At 36.8% G+C, this 19,910-nt stretch overlaps 1 protein-coding gene across 1 annotated transcript in view; it reads right to left on the minus strand.

Moving 5' to 3' along the window:
* The window catches only part of AK5 (adenylate kinase 5), an 83,545-nt gene that overhangs the window by 26,459 nt on the left and 37,176 nt on the right, over nt 1-19,910 (minus strand). The window contains exons 7-8 of the mRNA XM_041482997.1: nt 17,551-17,641; nt 11,304-11,380 (exon numbers count right to left, since the gene is read on the minus strand). Coding sequence (XP_041338931.1) covers nt 11,304-11,380; nt 17,551-17,641 — 168 coding nt within the window. The remainder of the gene's footprint in view (nt 1-11,303; nt 11,381-17,550; nt 17,642-19,910) is intronic.

Here is a 19,910-nt window from a genome sequence, read left to right on the forward strand (position 1 = left end):
AATAATGCAATAAAATAGTTGACCCTGCAAAGCATATATTGCATATAAAAAGCTTCATTTCAGATTCTGCTTCTTATAATGCCTTTGAAAGTTTACATATCAAAATACTTTTAGGCACTAAGTTTAGAGTAAAATTCCTTTAAAAATCAGAATCAGAATTCCAAGCTTACAATCAAATTAAAGAATTGAAAGAAGCATTACTTCTTTCAAGTTTTGCTGTTGTTCTCTCCTATGATTGCAGAAACTGAATCCAGCCAGTTTTTGTGCTGATCTGGGTGAGGAGCTAGATGTGCTGTTTGGTTTGAGGTCCCTTGCAAAGAGTGAGTCTGGCAGCCTGTTTAATGCAGTGTTTGCATTTGACAGTAGACATTTCTGATTGAGTCTTTCTAGCAAGTAGGTCTCTAAACTGTGAATGGCTTGGCCTGTATCAGGCTGAACACAATGCTCTGCCTCCTTACCAGAGTGCTTTGGGGAATAACTGTGGGATTGAGCAAGTGATCACATAAGGCAAAGTCCCTCCAGTTAGATAGCAACTGGTATTTGACACCACACTGCCATTAGCAATACAGTGATTTAGCAGCAATTTCTGTATTCTCAGTATAGCTGTTTCCATGTACTTGAAAGCAAAGTGAGAAAGATTACATCTTGTAATGAGCTCCAGAGAAAGATGCGTAGTCTGTAATTTCAAATGCCTTTACAGTCAAGTTATATCTCTAAATATTATCTGGAAACATACCCATTAGTGGAGCACAGCTGTGTAACTACTTAAACAATATCAACAGTACCTTAAAATAATTGCTAAATACAGAAGTTTGCTGCCTGTAAAGAATCGCTTATTTGACATTTGTCTTTAGAGTTGAAAAACACAGGCTTTTGACTGCCATTTTATTTGTCACTTGAGTTGTAATTAGTAAATATCTGACTGGTAGTAGATACTTCATTGGTTAATGACTTTTCAGTTACTGTCATTGCTGGGTTGTGATGTAAGTCCACAGAATCATAAAATGATTTGGGTTGGAAGATCATCTAGCTCCAACCCACCTAATTCCTGTAGTAACAAACTATGACAGTAAGTCTCAGCAAATAATAATGGAACAATACAGAATTCTTCAGAAGTTTTAATTTTGCTGCTAATGAATCAGTACTCTTAAGGCATATCAATAAAATAGATTTAATTTTTTAATCTAATGAAGGGACATTTTCTTCATTAGGACTGAGTGACAACTGTTGTGAATGTCAGTTACCTGATGAAATGAGAAAGCTTTCCTATTACCCATTAATAACCTTTGCTCCAGTCCTTGCCTGTTTTAGTTGGGGTTTTGTTTTTTTTTGTTTTACATGGAAAAGACTTCTCCCTTATCACCTCAGTGTTGTTTGAATGCTTCTAAAAAAGAGTGGTGAGAACTGCCTGATACATTTTATTCAGATTTCTAACAGATATAACCAGAGTTTCTCCTCCAAATTTACCAAAGATGATAAATAATCACAGAGGAGAAAAGAGGCAGTAGAATGAGACTGAATTTAAAATACAGTGTGACTGCTGCTTAAAATTATGCTCAATTTTCAAGGCTGAATTTGAGAATGTAAATATTCCAAGGAATGTTTCAGACACAAATTATTTAAACGAATAAAAATTACATGTTTCTTTGCTGGTTTTATGCAAGGGCAGTGCTCCCTGGGAATGGATTTTATGAGCCATACCATTAAATTTGATTTATACTTCAAATCAATTTTTGAGCCTGAGATGCTTTCTGCAAGCTGAGTGTTAAAGTACGCCTCTGTAAAGCAGAGGTGGCTGTGCTCTGACCTCCTCTGCTCCAGAACTAATAAATAAGGTAGGAATACCCTCACACTTCAAGGCTTTTTTTCTCCATCGAAAGTCAAATTTTCTTATATACTTCATACTCCTCAGCAGAGTGGAGTTATTTGTGTTAAAAATGACTAAAGAAATTAAGATGAGGGTACAGAGCTAATGTTTTTCAAGGTGATTTTTGTTTGTTCAGAATGCATACAACTGCAAAAACATCACTGTTCATAATAGCATCTACAAAATTCTGACAGATGAGATTACTGTGATTCCCATTTAATTCCAGGTTTCTAGCAGACAAAACTCTGTGCATTATCTCTTGTGAGGACAGGCTGACGGAGCTGGGCATGGTCAGCCTTGAGAAGACTGAGAAGGGACCTAATCAATCAGTCAGTATCTGAAGGGAGTGTCAGAGGATGGACCAGGCTCTGCTCAGTGGTGCTGAGCAGTGGGACAAGAGGCAACAGGCAGAAACTGATGCACAGAAATTCCACCTAAACAAGAGGAAGAACTTGACTGTGCAGGTGACCAAGCACTGGCACAGATTGCCCAGTGAGGTTCTGCAGTCTCCCTCACTGGAGATATTCAATTGGAACCCTCTGCCATGGGCTGTGGGATGACCCTTCTTGAGCAGGGAGGTTGGACCAGATGACCCACTGCAGTCCCTCTTCCCACCTTCCTCATTCTGTGATTCTGTGATTATTCTTTTAAAACAAAACTTTTTATCAGTTATAAAAATAATAATAATAAAAATTTATATCTATTAGTTAGAGATTAACCCATTTTCAACAGTCACAAGCCAAGATCAAATTATCTAGCTTTTAAATTTGGTTGGGTTTTTTTCAGTTTTTCATTCGTGTTCTTCAAGAACATCAAGAAGAATATCTGTGGGTAGTTTAGAGAGGAAAAAGCCACAATCTGTGTGCTATAGTTTGGGAGGGGGTTGGTTTTTGTTAACTTTTGTACATATTTATAATGACAAAAATGCATATGATTACTAAGCATGAAAGTGAAAGCAAAATCTATTTAGTTTCATATTGATTTCCAGACACTGGAAAAAATTTCAAAGAAATTACCTCTTAAGGGCAACAAGATGTGCAACCAGAACACCTCTCCCAGGAAGGTAACATCAGTTTGCATCATCACAGCACTGTAAGAGTGTTCTGGTAAACCAAACATCTCATTTGCAATTTTAATATTAATTTGATTTAAAAGGCTGAACTAGAGGGGTCAGCATTATATATAACTTGAAGAAGAACTGGAGCTTGATTTTAAAATATAATTGTGTTTTAAAGACATTAGAGACATTCAGTAACTATATTATCTATACATAGTTTCTATCTATCACTGACTTTAAAATAGTTCTTTGACATATAGTATTCAGTTAGTTTTTAGTTAGGTCTGTATTTATAGAAAGCTCCCAGTGCCTACAAAATTCTTTCTGGAAGTTATCACTATTTTTCCTTTGGTATCCTTGTTTTCTGTAAATCACCATCACTCCTTAAATTATTCTTCTCTATGTGGAGCATTTATGCTGTTTGGTACAAATTCTCCCAGGGACAATTTTTTTTTTTTTTGTTTTTTTTTTTTTTTAACATCAAACCACAGCAGCAGAGAAGTGGAGCAGAAGGCTTCCCTGTGTACTTGAACTGCAAACTTGGTGCTGCTCAACTCCTATTTTAGACAGCTGACAACAATCCTACTGAATGGCTCCCTCACATCAGACACCTCAGAGGTTTATGCAGAACCTCTCTGCCCTGAGAGCTGTCTTCTGAGAGGTGAAATTCAGTCATTTGGGTTTTTTGTTGTTAATGGTTTGGTTTGGGATTTTTTTATGTATGTGCATTTTGCACTTTTTAAAAGGGTTTTTTAAACTTAAGATAAGAAAGGCTTTTCTGCAGGCCTGTCTCAACTCAATTTTCAAAAAGAAAAAGATGGACATGTAGGACAAGAATACAGTGTTGCAAATAGACCCCCAAACCCAGTGTGCGACCTCAGATCCTATTGTTTGCTGCTGTTCAGATAAAAATTTACCATTGTGCTCAAATTTTGCCTCTCAAAGGCCTTCTCTGCTTAACATTTCAGAAGCATATTCAAGGTTTACTACAACATCTATTTATCTATTATTAGGCAGTTCTATAACTTTCAGCTTCTGCAGTATTTCTAAAGGACTTCTGTGTTAAGAAGCAATTGAACTATCTGAAGAAACAGTCCACTGATTTGAGATACACTGCTGTGAAGGAGTTCTAAAACTAGACCACTTTTCACTCTTTATGACTGGTATTTAAGCCCAAAATTACTAACATTGATGCACAATCCTGGGATACATAAGGATTAAAAAAACCAAATAGGAAACGTATGGCTTTCTGAAAATACATAGGGGATTTTTTTATTTTCCACTGTACCCAGGGAAGGCACTTTTCTGCTTTGATACAATACAATTAAGTGATTTTAAGAGCAGTTTTGTATCCCGTAGAATAAAACAGCATCTTTACAATCACTGCAGTTTTATATGAGTATGTAAAAGTATATAGGATGTACTTTGACAGTGATTAAGAAATATAAAAGAAATAAAAAGGCACTTCCTTCTGCAGTGCTTTAAAATATAGGAATTGTTACTGCAAATGTTTTCAAGAAAGAGCTTTGGTAGCTGTCTTTAGGGATGCTGGGCTACGTGAACAGAACCAATCCACAGCCCTGAGTAAGGCCTCTAAATCTAGGCTGCAGAATGGGTTTAAAATACACCTTTACATTTCTCTATCAACTTTCGGTAGAAGAGGAAACGTTCTGCTGTGGATCCTATTTGCATCAACTGTGTGGGATACCTGATATTCCCCAAGAATTATGCAAGTTCTCTGGACTGTAAAGGTAGAACTCTTTAATTTAGCTGTGAAGTTATATTTTGTTCATGAAGGCATAAAGTCTCACTTTGCCAGGGGAAGGGCAAGCTGGTGTGAGGAAAGAAGGTGCAGTATCCTACTGCTACTGCCTACAGCAATGATGGTGAGATACTGTAAATTGTAATGCTTTTACTACAGACACTTTCACAAGCCACAGAGAAGGACTTCATAATTTACTGCAGTATTATTCAGTGAGGCATAAATGCAGCATAAATTGAAGAATAATGTTGTCACTGCTGTTTAAATCTCCAGTAACTCACTTGAGCTCACCTTTAACTGAATCCTTATGCCCTGTACTGCCCACCAGAGCTGCAGGCAGCAACTTTGGGTTCAAAATTTGGAAAGAATTGGAATGCAAAGACTTCAACTAACCTTGGCAGTTTACTCTCCCCTAATATAAGTATCACCAGAAATAAGTTCAAATAGCATCTGTGAAAGAAGAAACAAAGAACTGCTTCTGGCATTTCACAGAGGAAAGTGCAGGTTAACTCTTTGGTTATTTTTTGCCCATTTTGCCATGGTTTGCATGGGGGAAAATGAAGCAGGACACTTTCCAACACATGCTTTTATTACAGTGTACAATGGTGATTTTGAAAGAGAAAAAAATTCTTTGCGTTTACAAATTATTTCAAAGCACCAAAATACACATGGTTTGAGCTTATTCAGGAAACATTTTGTAAGGCAAACTGTAGTACTTTGTTTCTAGAACTGTTTTTTTTTTTTTTTAAAGCATTTAATAGGATAGTTTCCATGGCAATGTGAACTGAACAGATTGTTCACTGACTTCAGTACATTTCTATTAAACATTTTTTCTCTGTAGTTAGGCCTGCCTTTCCAGCTCTTTCATGTCTTTGGATGCTTATTCATTTTGCCTTTTTGCAGATATCCTGAAACTAGATTGGACTCCACCTTTAACAAATACAAGTGTTGAGAGAACAGAGTTTTACAACCATTCTCTGAGTGTCCTCTCATTTTCTTTTCTATCTCATATTCCTGTTTTAATCAGTTTCCCTGTATAATCAGAATCTCTAATTCAAATTGATACCACTTTCTATCAGAGAAATGGACACTGCAGAAATGTTCAGCATTAAAAGCTTAAATGGCTTCTGGATACTCTTGGTCATTTTACTAAGACCTGTAATGTTTAATGCTTCACAGCATATCTGAATAAAACTGCTGTTACACCAGAAGTTCCTTATGTTCTCAAGTAAAAAGAAAGCACATGATTAATATATGACATTCTAATCTGACTCCTTGAAGAATTTAATTAATGTTTATCTGATTTTGAAAGGTATCTTTAGAAGTCTGAATGAAAATGTCTCCTGCTAATGAAGGTGTGCAGTTTGCTCTCTGTAGTATTGTAATGCTAACCCAAAGTATTGTGTCCAAAGGGTTAAATAAATTGCTTGGACTGAATCTTCAGAGTAGGGGAAAGGGAGTAAAAAAAAAAGTGACAACTGAGAGGAAACACAGTAAATTGAGGAAAATGGTCTTTGGTTGAATCCATAGAGCTTTAGTTAAATGAGGCTTTCACTTTGCACTTGCCCATCAGTTTTATTAATATTTGTGTTCTGCCTCTGCACTGAAAAGACTCTCAGGAACCTTTCATTATGTCTCTTGAATATTTAAGGTTCAAGCTATGCTAATCAGTCAAGCTGGAAATATTGTTATAGTCTTGGTAGCAATGGAGTCTGCTTTGCATCAGTTCACTAAAAGCTTTCCTCCTGCTCTCCTAAAGCCTGGATTCTTCAGTGCTTTGGACAGGAAACTTCACCGAGCTATAGAACAAATTGTAACTACATGGCAAAAACTTTTAATTGAGAGCCTGTTTCCTCTTGTTAGAATGAGTAAGTGTCTTTCAGAGCTTTTTTCCTCCACTTGATTTTGGTTTTGCTTGTGAATTTTTCAAGTGAGCTGTCACATTTCTAATTATAAAACATTCTGAACTTGCAGCAAAGATTGGATTATTCAATTTTTTTTCCTTTTTTTTTTTACATCTACCTTTCCTAGGTCTTTGATACTTGGTGGGGGGGAAAAAAAGGCAATCTCTTCTTTGCACATAATATTGCATTTATCGAATTGAATCAGTAAATGCAGTATGACACTGCAAGGGCATGGAAATCTCTCAGTTATGAACTGGTAACTCCCTGAAAGGCACAAAAATGTGTTTCCATGTTCTGTAGATGTGAGGGTGGTGAGGCAGTGGAACAGGTTGTCCACAGAAACTGTGGATGTCTCATCTTTGGAAGCATTCAAGGCCAGGTTGAATCAGTCTCTGAGCAACCTGGTCTAGTGGAAAGTGTTCCTACCCCTGGCAGGGAAGCTGGAACTAAATGATCTTTAACATCCCTCCCAACCCAAACCATTCTATGAAATCTGTGACTTCCTGTTCCAAATATTACTAGAGGCTAAATATATTTTTGAGGATTTTACTTCAGGTTGACCTGATTTTCACATTTCCCAAATTCTAAAGTTCTCTAAGCACTTATACAGCATTGTATCCATTCTCCAATTGAGTGACAGTGTGTATTAACTTTTCCTTTAATTACTCTAAATATTCCTCAGTCTAGCTAAGGTTGTCCTGAAAGGCTTGTTTTCATGAGAAAATAATTGGATGCTCTTTTCTTCTGGAACTCTTTGATAGGATTCACTGATGCCAATTCTTCAGTACTCCCTTTTGGCCTGAAAGCACTTGAAATAAGCCAAATGGTAGGTTTCTAATTAAAAATCCAATTGTTAAAAATAAAAACTTTCTGATCTCTAGAAACAAGTGGGCATTATATTGACAGTCTCTCTGGAAAAGTTGAGAAATTGAATGGCAAGTATAAATGAACACAGTGAGCATTAAAAACCTTTATCACACTTGAGAGTATTCCAGCAGCAAAGAACAATCCTTATCAAACCAGACACTAGTCATGACAGCAAGTTCTGTAAATTGAAAATACTCTTTAAAGTTGCAGCGCTCAAAAATGCCTGGCCCAAAATATATTCCTGAAGTCTTAATATGAGTTAAAATATCTGAAAGTCACCACGTTTCTTTGCTTTTATGTTATCCAATCAAGTCATGAGTAGTGTAATCATTATTCCAGACAAGGCTGTAGATATTGCTAAGACATGAAACCTTGGCTGGTTCTTCCACAAGGCATTCTCAATAAGAGGTACTATCTCCTTTGTTTATTTACGTATTTCTGTTTTTCAGAAGAATGTATTTCTAAGTAATTCTAAAAACTTATACTATTCCTTTTATAATACAGGATATCACAGATCTGAAACAAAACTAGAAAAATAGTTATTAATGATTTGGAGAAAAAAATGGGGGTTTATTTTTTTTTTTAAAGGGTATTTCCCTTCCACCTTTCAGTGCTGTAGGGACTTAGTGATTGCAAGTGTTCTAGTTCTTGAAGTATTCAAGCCCAGCCAGTAGAAAACAATCAGCTTAGTTTTAATTTAGTTACATAAATTTAATTGAATGATCATTTATAAAATGTACAATTCAAAGCTCAGGCTTTCTCTGAGTAGTTTTTACATCAATTTCACCTGCAAACTCTTCCAGAAAAACCAGATCTTAATTTGGACTAGTGTTGCTTTGCACTGTTTCAATGAGAGGTATCAGGTGTTTCTGGGAGCACTTGGCCCTCCTACATGAGCCAAGGACTCCATCAGTGTCTGGAACCTTACCATTTGATCTCCTTGCTCCTGGCTACCAGTAAGAGACATTATTCTGGAAGAAATAATGTACATCCGAGGAACTCCGATGCTTTTTTAGTTTAGTTTACTCTGGAGATTTTCCTGGCTCATTCCAAGAATGAGAAAATGCAAAAGTATCTGTGTAAGTCCATTTTAACTGCCCCAAGGCACCCATTGCCAGATGTGGCTTTGTCTTCTGTGTGACCCCCAATTCTTCTTGTTCACTGATTAGCAAGATGTTCCCCTAAAATTCAGCCATTTTTAGCAGCTCAGCTGTGCAAGGTTGCTTGGAAACCAGCCTTCTTATCCCCCACATTCTCATGACAGATTTCCTATGCAATAACATCACTGCATGACACATTTGTATCCAGACACACATTCTTTTTCCACTTGAGATTCTCTGACTAAAGGTTGTTGATGCTTCACACAATTCGTAAACAGCATGTGGTAAATCACTGGAGTATTAAATCACTGCCACAGTCAAAATGAGCTCAAGTTTTGAATGTGAGTAGCTCCTCACTCCTGAATTTAGTTATTGATCTTTCCTTCCTGAGAGTAATTCCTCATTTTGTTTTTCAGACCAGAGAGCTAGGTGGTATTATGACTTCATGGTAATCTCCATTCCCCTTTTTGCTTCTGTATATACTTGTTTCCATAATTTCAAATTGGTTGCAATTGCTTTGTCCTTTATATTTTCTTTATATTTGTACAAGGCATTTCATATAAACTATGGGTACATTTATTTACTAGTAATAGAAATCTTTATTTTTTTAAATGTTGCAAAAAAGTATCAAGATACCAACTTGCAGCTGAAGTGAGTTGCTGTCAGCCACGTCATATTTATGTAGCTTGACTGATGGGGTTTTAGTACTGTTTTAGCTTCATTTCTCCTTCTTTATTAACAGTATTGCACTCTTGCCAGAATGGTGATGTGTTAGTTTAGCAAAATAATGAGAAAAGCTAACTGCCACATCTGGCAGAAGGAATATTTGCCATTGACAAAAACAATAAGGTCCCATCATAGTGTTATTCAATGGCATCTGAGAATCACATTCATTCAAAACTGCAGTGGTTTATGGACGGTGTAATGTATCATCAATGAACTATATAGTTTGAAATTACTATGATATCAGTATAATTTTCATTTTATTTTATTTTGTAACTATAAAATGCGTGGTTATTATGTAAACATTATGCACCAAGAGTATAATTTCTTTAGTGTATGTACTCTTCCAAAAGAACCTATTTTAAATGTGATTAAAATGCAAAATTTAACATCAAAATAGCCAAACATAATATAGATATAGATTCTGCTTTATAGACCTAAGCCTCTAAATAAAACAAAGATAATGGGAAATTTAGAAGTTTCCTGGGCAGAGAATGTTTTAAGAAGGGTTTATGAAAGAATGGGATTTAAAAGGGGATGTGGAGACAGAGGCAAGCTACCCCCTTGAAAAACAGCCAAGCTGAAATAACTGAGCCAAAAAGAACAGTAAAGGGATCTAAAAATTAAAATAAATGAATGGAGCTAGAACGTATAACATTTTGCAGGTGAGGATAAATTGTTGCATTGAATACTGTGAAAGAAAACCAATGAATGATTCAATCATAATGAAAATTCAGTTTTGTTGGCCCTCATTTTGTCACTAGCTTTGAAATGTCACAAGAAAAGATATCTTCTGCAAGTAATGAGAAAAGAGGTGAGAACATTTGCAACTGCATTTTGTTGAATGACAACAGAAACACAAATTAGCATTCTGTGCCAAGCTCCTTACAAATCTAGAGACATGTTTGTGATATTCATGAAGAAAATACAAGCAGAGTCATGCAAAAGTGGAAGACAGGAAGCAAAACATACAAAACCACCACTCTTAAGTATGGTGGTGTGACAGACAGATGGCTTTAATTTTATTTTATATTTTTTTTAATTCTAACTCATTCTTTCAATGCTTATCCACAGCACAGTAACAAGCACACAACCCTTATCCTTAGCACAGCATCCAAGCCTCAGGAACCTCCCATGCTTCAGTTTGTGCCCATTGCATCTTGTCCAGTCACTGGGCACCAGAAAATGCCTGGATCCACTTTCTCTGCATCCTCCCTTCAGACTTCTGTACACTTTGATGAGGCGCCCCTGAGCCGTCTCTTTTCCAGACTGAACACTCTGGTCTCTCAGCCTTTCCTTGTAAGAGAGATGGCCCAGTCCCTTAATTATCTTAGTGGTCCTTTGCTGGATTTTTTAAAGCATCTCTATATGATGTATTATTAAATCCAGAACTGAACAGTATTCCAGATGTGACCTTACCAGTGTGGATGTGAAAATTATAGGGGAAAGATATATATAACCTTTTTTATAACCCCTCTCTCCGGCATTCTTCCTATATACAAGGAGAACTCTTATCACCGTTTAGATTTTAGATGTGGATTGAACAGGATCACTAGAAAGGCTGGTTTCAACATACTGTAAGGCTTTGTTGTTTTTTATTCTTAAAAACATTTTTTCATAGGGAGAACATTTGATTTGGTTGTAGCTATATTTCACACTTCTTATAATATCATACTGCTCTTTTGAAAAGTTTTACTTCTTAAATATACAGCAGACTTACAGTGCATTTTAGCAATTCTATTTGTCACATTTGCCAATGTTTTTAAATTTATGGAGGAAATGCAGCAACGCACAGTAATGGAAGATACAGGCTCTTAATATTACAATAATATTAATTCTTTTTTCCTAACCAGAAAGCTTATGTTATGTTATGTTACTTCTGTTATGTCACTTATATTGCACTTAAGAATCCATTTGCCCTATCCTTAAAGTGCCATCACCTTGTTTAGACAAATTTTATAGCACAGTATATACATAAACTAGAAAACTGTCTAGAGAGAAGCCATATATACAGAAAAATTACCTGGTCTTCAAAGTCAAATTCTGTATAAACAGCATCTCCGGAATCCATAATCAGACTGCAATCAAGTTCATTTGGCCCTAAAATAGGAAAGAAAATTAGAATTCAGAAATGGATTAAAAACTTTCACTTTATGTGCTGGAACACTATAATATTTCCAATTGTCTGTATGTGTGCAAAAACTGTGATCCAAGGAACCAACCATTCAGGTTTGCTGGAGTGCCCAGGTGAATGGTATTTCATTAGCAAAGTCTTCAAAACATCCATAAAAGCTGCTGCAGATCTTAATAAGGAAGGGCTGTGATAAATGGTAAATTGTTTTAGCTTGATTGCATATTTATTGGGCAGGGTGTTCTGCATGCCATGACTTGCAATTTTAAATTTCCACACTCAAGGGAGAATACAAACCAGTTTAAGAAAGAGAAAGGAAATACTAATTTCTGATTAGCAGATAAGGATCCTTGAGTGGTGTCGATAGGGGACCAAAGCAGCATGCTTCCAATTGTCTCCATTTCCATCCTCTTCTATACCTTCCCAAGGACACCGTGTGACTCTGCCCCTTCTCCTTGTCATCTTCCTGTGGCAGGACCAGGAAGAATGCAATCTCTTGTCCTTGGGATGACAAAATCCAGTTGCTGGGAAGCCTTGACCTGGCTGAGCTTTACAGTTTAGCTTCAGCTGAACTACTGAAGGTGCAGGACAACAGAAACTGAGCTTGATATTTCAAGAAGTCATGTAGGGCAGGAGTCATTGCCAAACCACAGTGGGAGGATAAACCACCAATAATGTTTCTATATAAACATAGGAAGGCTATAATACAGTCATCATATTCTGGCACTGTCACCCCATTCAGATTATCTCAATCCTGGGCAATAAAGAAGGAAATTGTCTCCTGGGTCCTCCAGAAGGTGCAGCCCTAAACCAAATACCGCACATATTCTAAACACATTAAATAGACTGAGACTATTTAATGAGACTATAGAAGTCACTTTCACAGCATTAGTAAAATGAGAATAACAAAAATATTGTAATGATGCACAGAAACCTAAAAATCATAACCAGCTGGCCACAGATGAGTCCAACCACTCACTTCATGTGGGGAGCAACAGGTAACACCAGGGGAAATGTAAGCTTTGTTTTGTTTTGTCTCCTCCTGTCCTCAGTGAAGCAAGATCACTAATGAAGAAAACAACCCCCTCCTTCCTGGGTTACAGGTGTCTCTGCTATGATGTTCCTGCAAGCACTGGCTCTGAGGGTACATAGTTTTAAGCCTATTGCTGACCTGGAGTTGTTTTCTCACCATTAGAGTTGTTTGTATGGGTGGCTTGCTGTAACAAGCACTATCAATAACAGATTTTGCAGTTCAGTTTGTGCCAGATGCATTTATATATTATCTGAGTTTGTTTGCTTTTGAAGTTTACACAGTAATAATCTATGTGGGTGGTGAAGTAAATGTCCCTGACAGAGAGAATAGAGGAGAGGAGCTGGATGTCATGATGACATTTGTATCTGCATGGTACAAATGATGATTCCAGGGTGTCTTAGTTCACAATCCTTATCACAATTACTGCCAAGTTAATCTTCAATTTAACTTTCTGGACTACAAAAGAGACACCAGGGAAAGACCTGCATCTACCATCTGATGGTGCTTTTGTTTTGATTCCTCACTTCCCTGCCCCCATCCCCAATGCTCATGTATAGTTTTTTCAGATTGCTACAGAGAAATTACAGAAAGGAATTATACTCCTGCCATGGCAGTGTCACATGTACACACACAGCATGTTCTCTGACATATATACTTTAAGGTCTTTTGAAAATACCTTTCTCTAAAAGATATATACAAGGAAATAGATTTCCAGCTGCTGAAAGAATCTTAATTTTTTGATTTATCTTATACAGCTGACATCTCACTCTTAACACCGTGTCATTGTTGATAATATAATTTAACTAAGTCTCAGTTGTCACTGGCACTGGCCTACTCTGACACATCAATCACTTCTAAAGGCACTTGTTGGCACTTTATTAAAGGCACTTGATTAACTGTCACTTAACTACCAAGAGCAGTACATATTCTTAGCTAGAAACATTAGTATGAAATATGGTGCTGCCAACTTAAATGTAAAGGTCAGGCTGAAAATGAATACTCATGCATAATGTATCTTAAGTGATAAAAGCCATAATGGTTATACAATTTTAATATGGTCAAGCATCTTAAAGCCTTTTTTCCTTGAATTAGAATACTGGCGTCCTTGGAAAAGCATAGCTTCTTCCTAGGGTATATTCAAGAAAAATTGAAAATCAGCCTTTTCTTTCATGGTTTAATGAAAACTAACAAACCCCATAACCATCTATCACTGAACAATGCTCAGACTTCTTTACCCTTCTCAAACTGCCTAAAGACAAACCCATGAGAAATGAATTGAAGCAAACAGCTACTCCCAAGACAAGATAAAATAATTAAGGGACATAGCAGAGTTCTTGCAATATCTCTGGTGCAGCATGAGCAGTTTGCTATGCTCCAGCTCAGTTTGTTGTTGGAGGGAGCATATTTTGCAAAGGTTGGACTAAATCTTCCTAAAACAGGTCTTGCAGGGGAGAACAATGAGCTCATTAACTACGGCTTGTAGGCAGGCAGCAGAAGCACACCAGGGAGCCCCTTGGCAAGGTACTGGCACTTGGAAATCCTGCTCTAGGCAGATCTCCAGACAAGGCTAAAGCCAAAGGGAGAGCCTTGGAAAGTGCATAATTCAAAATTCAGCTCAGGTTTTCTAAACACGAGTTTAAATTGAGAACATTTTACGTAAAACCTGTGGCAATGTTTATCTACCAAAGGTGAAATACACAATGTCATCTTAAGGAGAAAAGAAGGACTGGTTAAAGTGTTTGGAAGCAAACATGCCCTGCTACTTTCAATGATGTGCAGGCTGCACATCTCATGTCTGACAACAAAACAGTTGATCATAAATAAGTTTTATTGCCTTTTCTGAGCAAGTTGCATTGGTTTTCTTTTGCTAAGTTGGTACCATGAGAACTAGGCTATAAAAACAATTCATACTTGTCTATTAGGAGGAAAGGCTTACAGTCTGATTTGTCTTTAATTCCTTCAAAAGGGTGTCCCATTCCACCCAATAATCTCTTGGCTCAAATAAGCTCTTGGTTAACCTTTCTGTGCTTATGTGAACCTTTAGGAAGTGATCTGAGTAACTTTATCAATTGCAAAAGGGGAAACTCAAGTTAAAAATTTATGAAAGCCCATGGAAGTTCTACTGCCATGCAGAAATAACTTCCCAGCTCCTGATCTGAAAAGGTACCCTCAGGGCTTAAAATATGTTTCCTTGATTGCATGATTAAATTTAAGGCAAGGGAGACCTGGTCACTTTCATGTGTTTTCCTTAGAGATAAAAAGAGAGGATTTTATTAGGTGCAGTACTACACAATTAAAAAATAAAGCAGTTGAAAGTTTTTATTCAATCCCCATTAACTGAATCATCAGGTCTCTGGGGAGGAACAGCCTGAAATACAAAAAAGCAGAGAGCTAGAATGCAATCCCTTTTTTTGCCATGTTTTGTGTCTTGACACTGAAGGCATCTTTCATAAAAATTTGTCTTGTGAGGAATCTGAGAGGATCCAGTGACACAGCACAGAGGGACAAGGTTAATTAAAGGTGGCTGCAGTTGTACAAGGATGTGCTGACAGGTGCTACCCCTGCCAAGTCTGATAGTCAGGGACAGTGACACCCCTGCACCAGAGGGGTGCATGGCTGTGCTCAGTCCCTTCCTTCACCATGAGGCTGTATTTTATGTTTTATGCTGTATTTTACATAATGTCTGTTGCTCCTAAGCTGAAGTGCACAATATTGATCACGGAAAGCTGAGAGACTGTGGCTGCCACAGGCAGGTGTGTAATTCCTCAAAGCCCAGGGGATCATGGCTGTAAAGTCTTTGGTCCTATAAAACATTTCAGTGTTTTAAGCCTGGGTTCATGGCACTTTCTCTGAAAACGTGTTCATCCTTAAGTTGTATCAAATGCAAATGTCAAGCATTGCTTTTTCACTGTTCACTAAATTAACTTACACAATGAAAATAGACTGTACTGATCTGTCTAAATTTATCTGCAGTTGACTTCACTTCCCATCACAAGGTAGCTATGACCCATCATGCAAATTAATTAAGTCTGCTCCTTGGACCATTTGTGTTTAGCAAATCAGCTAATGAATTTCCAGTCTTTGCTTAAATACATTACTTATTTTGAATCCTGCTAGCAATTCTATTCAATATGGTTCATTGGCTCAAATATGCCCATACTCATATTTTAACAATGATAGTATTCACACAATTCAGCACTGACGGTCATAAAAGCAATCTAAGCCTATCCCGTAAAATATACTGCTTCTCTTAATAACAGGTTTAAACTCAATAAAATAAAAATGCCTTTTTATGTTATGGAAAATGCTCTGAAGCACCACCTAATAACTCAATTAATACATGTTGCATATAAGCATTTGGGCAAGACGAATGCTTAGAAGATAAATTTCAAGTGGAATATTATAGAAATAATTTGTTGAAGCACTCATTAGCATTAGAATGATTACATTTTAATTTTCCTCTCAGTAAGATGCTTCTAATACAAATTTTATTGCAACCTTACGCTGTTGAGTTTCATGACAGGTTGTTGCTCTTGGCAACGGTCTTAATATGTTGTAGAAGGCAACAATGAGAAAATTGTATTTTCATCTATAAACATTTTAGTTGTTTTCTTTTGGTATATATTACAAAGTTGATTACAACTGAATTTTACAGGTATAACATGAATTAGATTGATGTGGAGGCATAAAAATATTAGAAATACTATGTTTATGTTTGCTACAAGGAACTACAGTATATTGCAATATAACTAATAAGATTAGAAGACAAGAAGTGAGGTCAAGACATGCTGGAATTGCAACCTCTAGAAATTAAACACCTGATCTCATAGAAACCCTCACAGAACCCTCAAATCTTCTTATTATTATCAGTGCTCAAAGTAGGCACTAATTAGGTGAATGTGGCATGGCATCTGCTCATGGCTATCCAATTATTTTGGTGAGGGATTTATTAAATTGATCAGACTTTCGAGGAACTGACTGGAACTCATCCAGAATCACAAACAGTTTGTGCAAATTGCTTAGCTCTTGTCAAGCTGTTTGTCAGAGCTTGCACCTTTATGGCACTTCTTTCCTCTTCCTCCTGTCCAGAATTTAAATCAGTTAGGGAATCCAGAGGCAATTATCAACACAATGTTATACACTGGGAATGCCATTTTAGGTTTGGGATCAACCTCTTGCCTCTATGAATAAGGCTAAGCACAAAATAAATAAGTGTGCCACCTAACAGAGAAAGAAAGTCATCTTCATTCTTGTGCCTCTTATTTCAAGGGTGACCACTAGAATCCTGTGGCCTTTTTAGCTGATGCACTTCTTGTCATTCTCATCATCCTCCCCAACCCCAGCTCCCCTTGCATTCACTGCCCTTGATCTCCCCACCTTGGTACTTCATCTTTATCTCATTTAGACATTATCCAAAATTTCTTTTTGTGTGCTCATTCAGAAGACGTTTATGACATCATCTACACAGTAACCCTAGCAGTTGATTAGAAAAACAGCCAGGGATGCCATTGTAAAAGGAAGAAGTTGTGAAGTTACCAAGGAACATTCCTCTGCTGCCCTCAAGCAAAACATTTCTGACAGATGTTATGGATTTTCAGTGCTTTGATTTTTAGCTTCAATTATTTTACAGTCCTTTGTCTCTCAAAGGCTTTACTTTGAAGATATTCAAGCCTCAGTAAGCATAAATAATAAATAAACAAATAAATAAAATCCCCAAACACTTGACTTATATTCACACACCAATTATTAGGGAGGAAGTATGATCATTAATCTCACAGGACTGATTTTCTGGTGAACACCAAGGTATCACTGAACTGAAACAGCTGACAACTGAAATTGAAAACTCACATAATTTTTGTATTAATAGTATATCTTAGTGAACGTGCCACAGTATTTCAATGTTAATTTGTAGATAAACAAGTTGTTGGATAAGCTATATGAAGTTTCCAAATACAAAGACATCTTTTTGTCCCCGATTGTGCAAATGTTTGCAGTCGGTCAAGACTGCTACAGTACCTATATCCAAATTTGAAGAATATGAAAGAGGCATCCCAATGTCAAATGCAGTACAATAAATATGGTTCTTTAAATCTTACATTAACTCACCTGCTGCGGTCTCTTTATTTGCAAATAGTTTATTGTCAACTGCTGAACTTATGTCAGAGAACACTTCTTCCTCATCTCTATCTGCATCAAACTAAAAAAAAAACAAAAACAGAAAAAAAGTTGGCAATCAGGCACTGCTTACTACTTGGCTGAACATCATCGTGTACTGTGACTTCTCACCCCAAGCCTTCCTGATAGGAACCTTTCTATTTTAATGTGTGCAGTCCATTGCTTTAGATATGAATAATTTAAATTTTGACTTTAATTTTGTAAAGTTTTTTCTAGGCCCTGTCTGACAGGTTTCTTTTTATGGCCAGGTGACTGTGGCAGGGGGAAGTTCTGCTACAGTGACATGCTTGACACTGGGTTTGTGATTTTCCTTATTGTACTTATCAATTATTATTTATTTAGATCATCACATATTCAGATAGATGAGTCTGCTATAAATATCAATATATGGAGTTTTCTGACTGGTTCTAGAAATGGAGTTTGAGAGTCTGACCTGAAGACCACTCAGAAGTTCATCCTGCAGCAGTCACCATCTGTCTGGGCAGACATTTATCTAATCTTGAGAAATTCTTCTGCCATTTAGTGTTTGCCATAACTCAAAGCTTTTTTGAAAAAAAATCTAAAGCAGAAATTTGTCTGTGCTTACCTATTAGAGGGATTACACTTTAACTTGTGTCAAAACCAAGGCTTGTGGAAGAATAGATTTTAAATAAAGCTGTTTAAATAACATCTGTTAATAAAATAAAACTTTTGGGCAATTTATTATCAATACAGAAGGAGCAACTTTGGAATGTCCCTGTTGATAGGAAAAGAGTGCTCCTATTGTATGCTAGGGAAGACATATATCATCTCTGTGGGTATGTGTATGCATAAAACCCAGTAAATTGTAATCAGGTTGTGTCTGATTATTGTGTAGGTGACACTACACTTGAAGAGATGACAGACTTGCTTTCTCATTAATAGCATTCCTCTGAATAATCCAGTTCACCACAAAAAAACACTTGATCAATCTCAAAATGTTCTAAAGGTTCCAAGAATTTGAAACACCAACTTTCCTATTCAAAGAACACCAGCTGTGCTTCAGCATTCTGAAAAGTCTGGGCTTTGTAATGAAAGCTTATATTGTCACCCAAAGAAAACCAATTATTTGAAGCTTGCACATAGATTCAGTATTCCCCTCACAAAATGAGAATTGTAATACCCTGAGCCACAGGAAGGCAAGGTAGCTTCCATGGAAAAATTATTTTTGAAAGAAACTAAGTAACCTTGTGAGTTCTGTACTTCACTGAAATGTTAAATATTTTAAAATTAAATCCTTTGGTAATTAGTGGAGGCTTGAATAAAAGATAAACGGTACTCAAACAACCCTAGCCACACAGAACAAACAGCAGTAAAACTTGTATTTTTAGCAGAACCTGTCTAAATCCATAGGTTGCTTTCCTTACTGAAAACAAATCCCTACTTGCTTCAATACATAGTACTTTGCAACTAAGTCACCTAGGGGTATCTTAATGGATGTTTCAGTTTAATTATAGTCAAGGCTTATGTTTTATAGAAGTGTAACTTTATTAAACATTAACTGTATTGTTGTCTGCATTGTTATACTCTTTACCAGTGATGCAGGAAGAAGCAAAGCATTTTTTCCCTGTGTGGCCAAAGGGGTTTGAGGTCTGACCTTACTTTATGGCATGTCCCTCCATGAGGCACTAATTGTGTTTTTGTTCTATGCTGTCTCTGCTTTGTTGGGGCAGAAAAAGATTAGGGAGGACCTCAGTGGATAAGAGCATCCCATTTCTTCTTTAGGAAACCAATCTAAATCTCTGAAAAGTTTCACGAACCTTCCTAAAGTATATGGGGGGGGGGGGGTTGTACTTGGTTTTATTTTTTTAAGTAAACTGGCTTAATGATGAATTATCTGGAAAATTTATCTCATTTTCACATGAGCATTGTTGAATTGCAGAGCCTGTCACTGGCATGGAGTTAAATAAAAATGATGAAAAATATTTTCTAGATCTTCTGTATTGTAAATAATCACCTTAGGAAATGCAGGTGGTTGTTGCTGCTGGCACTGAGAAAATGATTATTGTTTCTAACTAAGCACCCAACAAATCCCAGCCAACAGAAGGAGCTCCACAGAAAAATTATCTGATTTATAGAAAATTGCAAATCTCACTGGTCCATGATGATAAATGGAGGTTTGGTAGTACCATATATTGAGTTAAAGAAAAAAGTGCAGCGTTTTCTCCTCACATCTGTCAGGAGAGAAACATCAAGGAAGCTGCAGTTAATTAGAATTTTGGCTGAGGGTGTCATTCAGCCTGGCACTGCCCCTTAGGAACTGTTTCACCTCC

The sequence above is a fragment of the Pyrgilauda ruficollis genome, unplaced genomic scaffold (assembly GCF_017590135.1).
Source record: "Pyrgilauda ruficollis isolate IOZ18807 unplaced genomic scaffold, ASM1759013v1 scaffold6, whole genome shotgun sequence".
Lineage (NCBI taxonomy): Eukaryota > Metazoa > Chordata > Aves > Passeriformes > Passeridae > Pyrgilauda > Pyrgilauda ruficollis.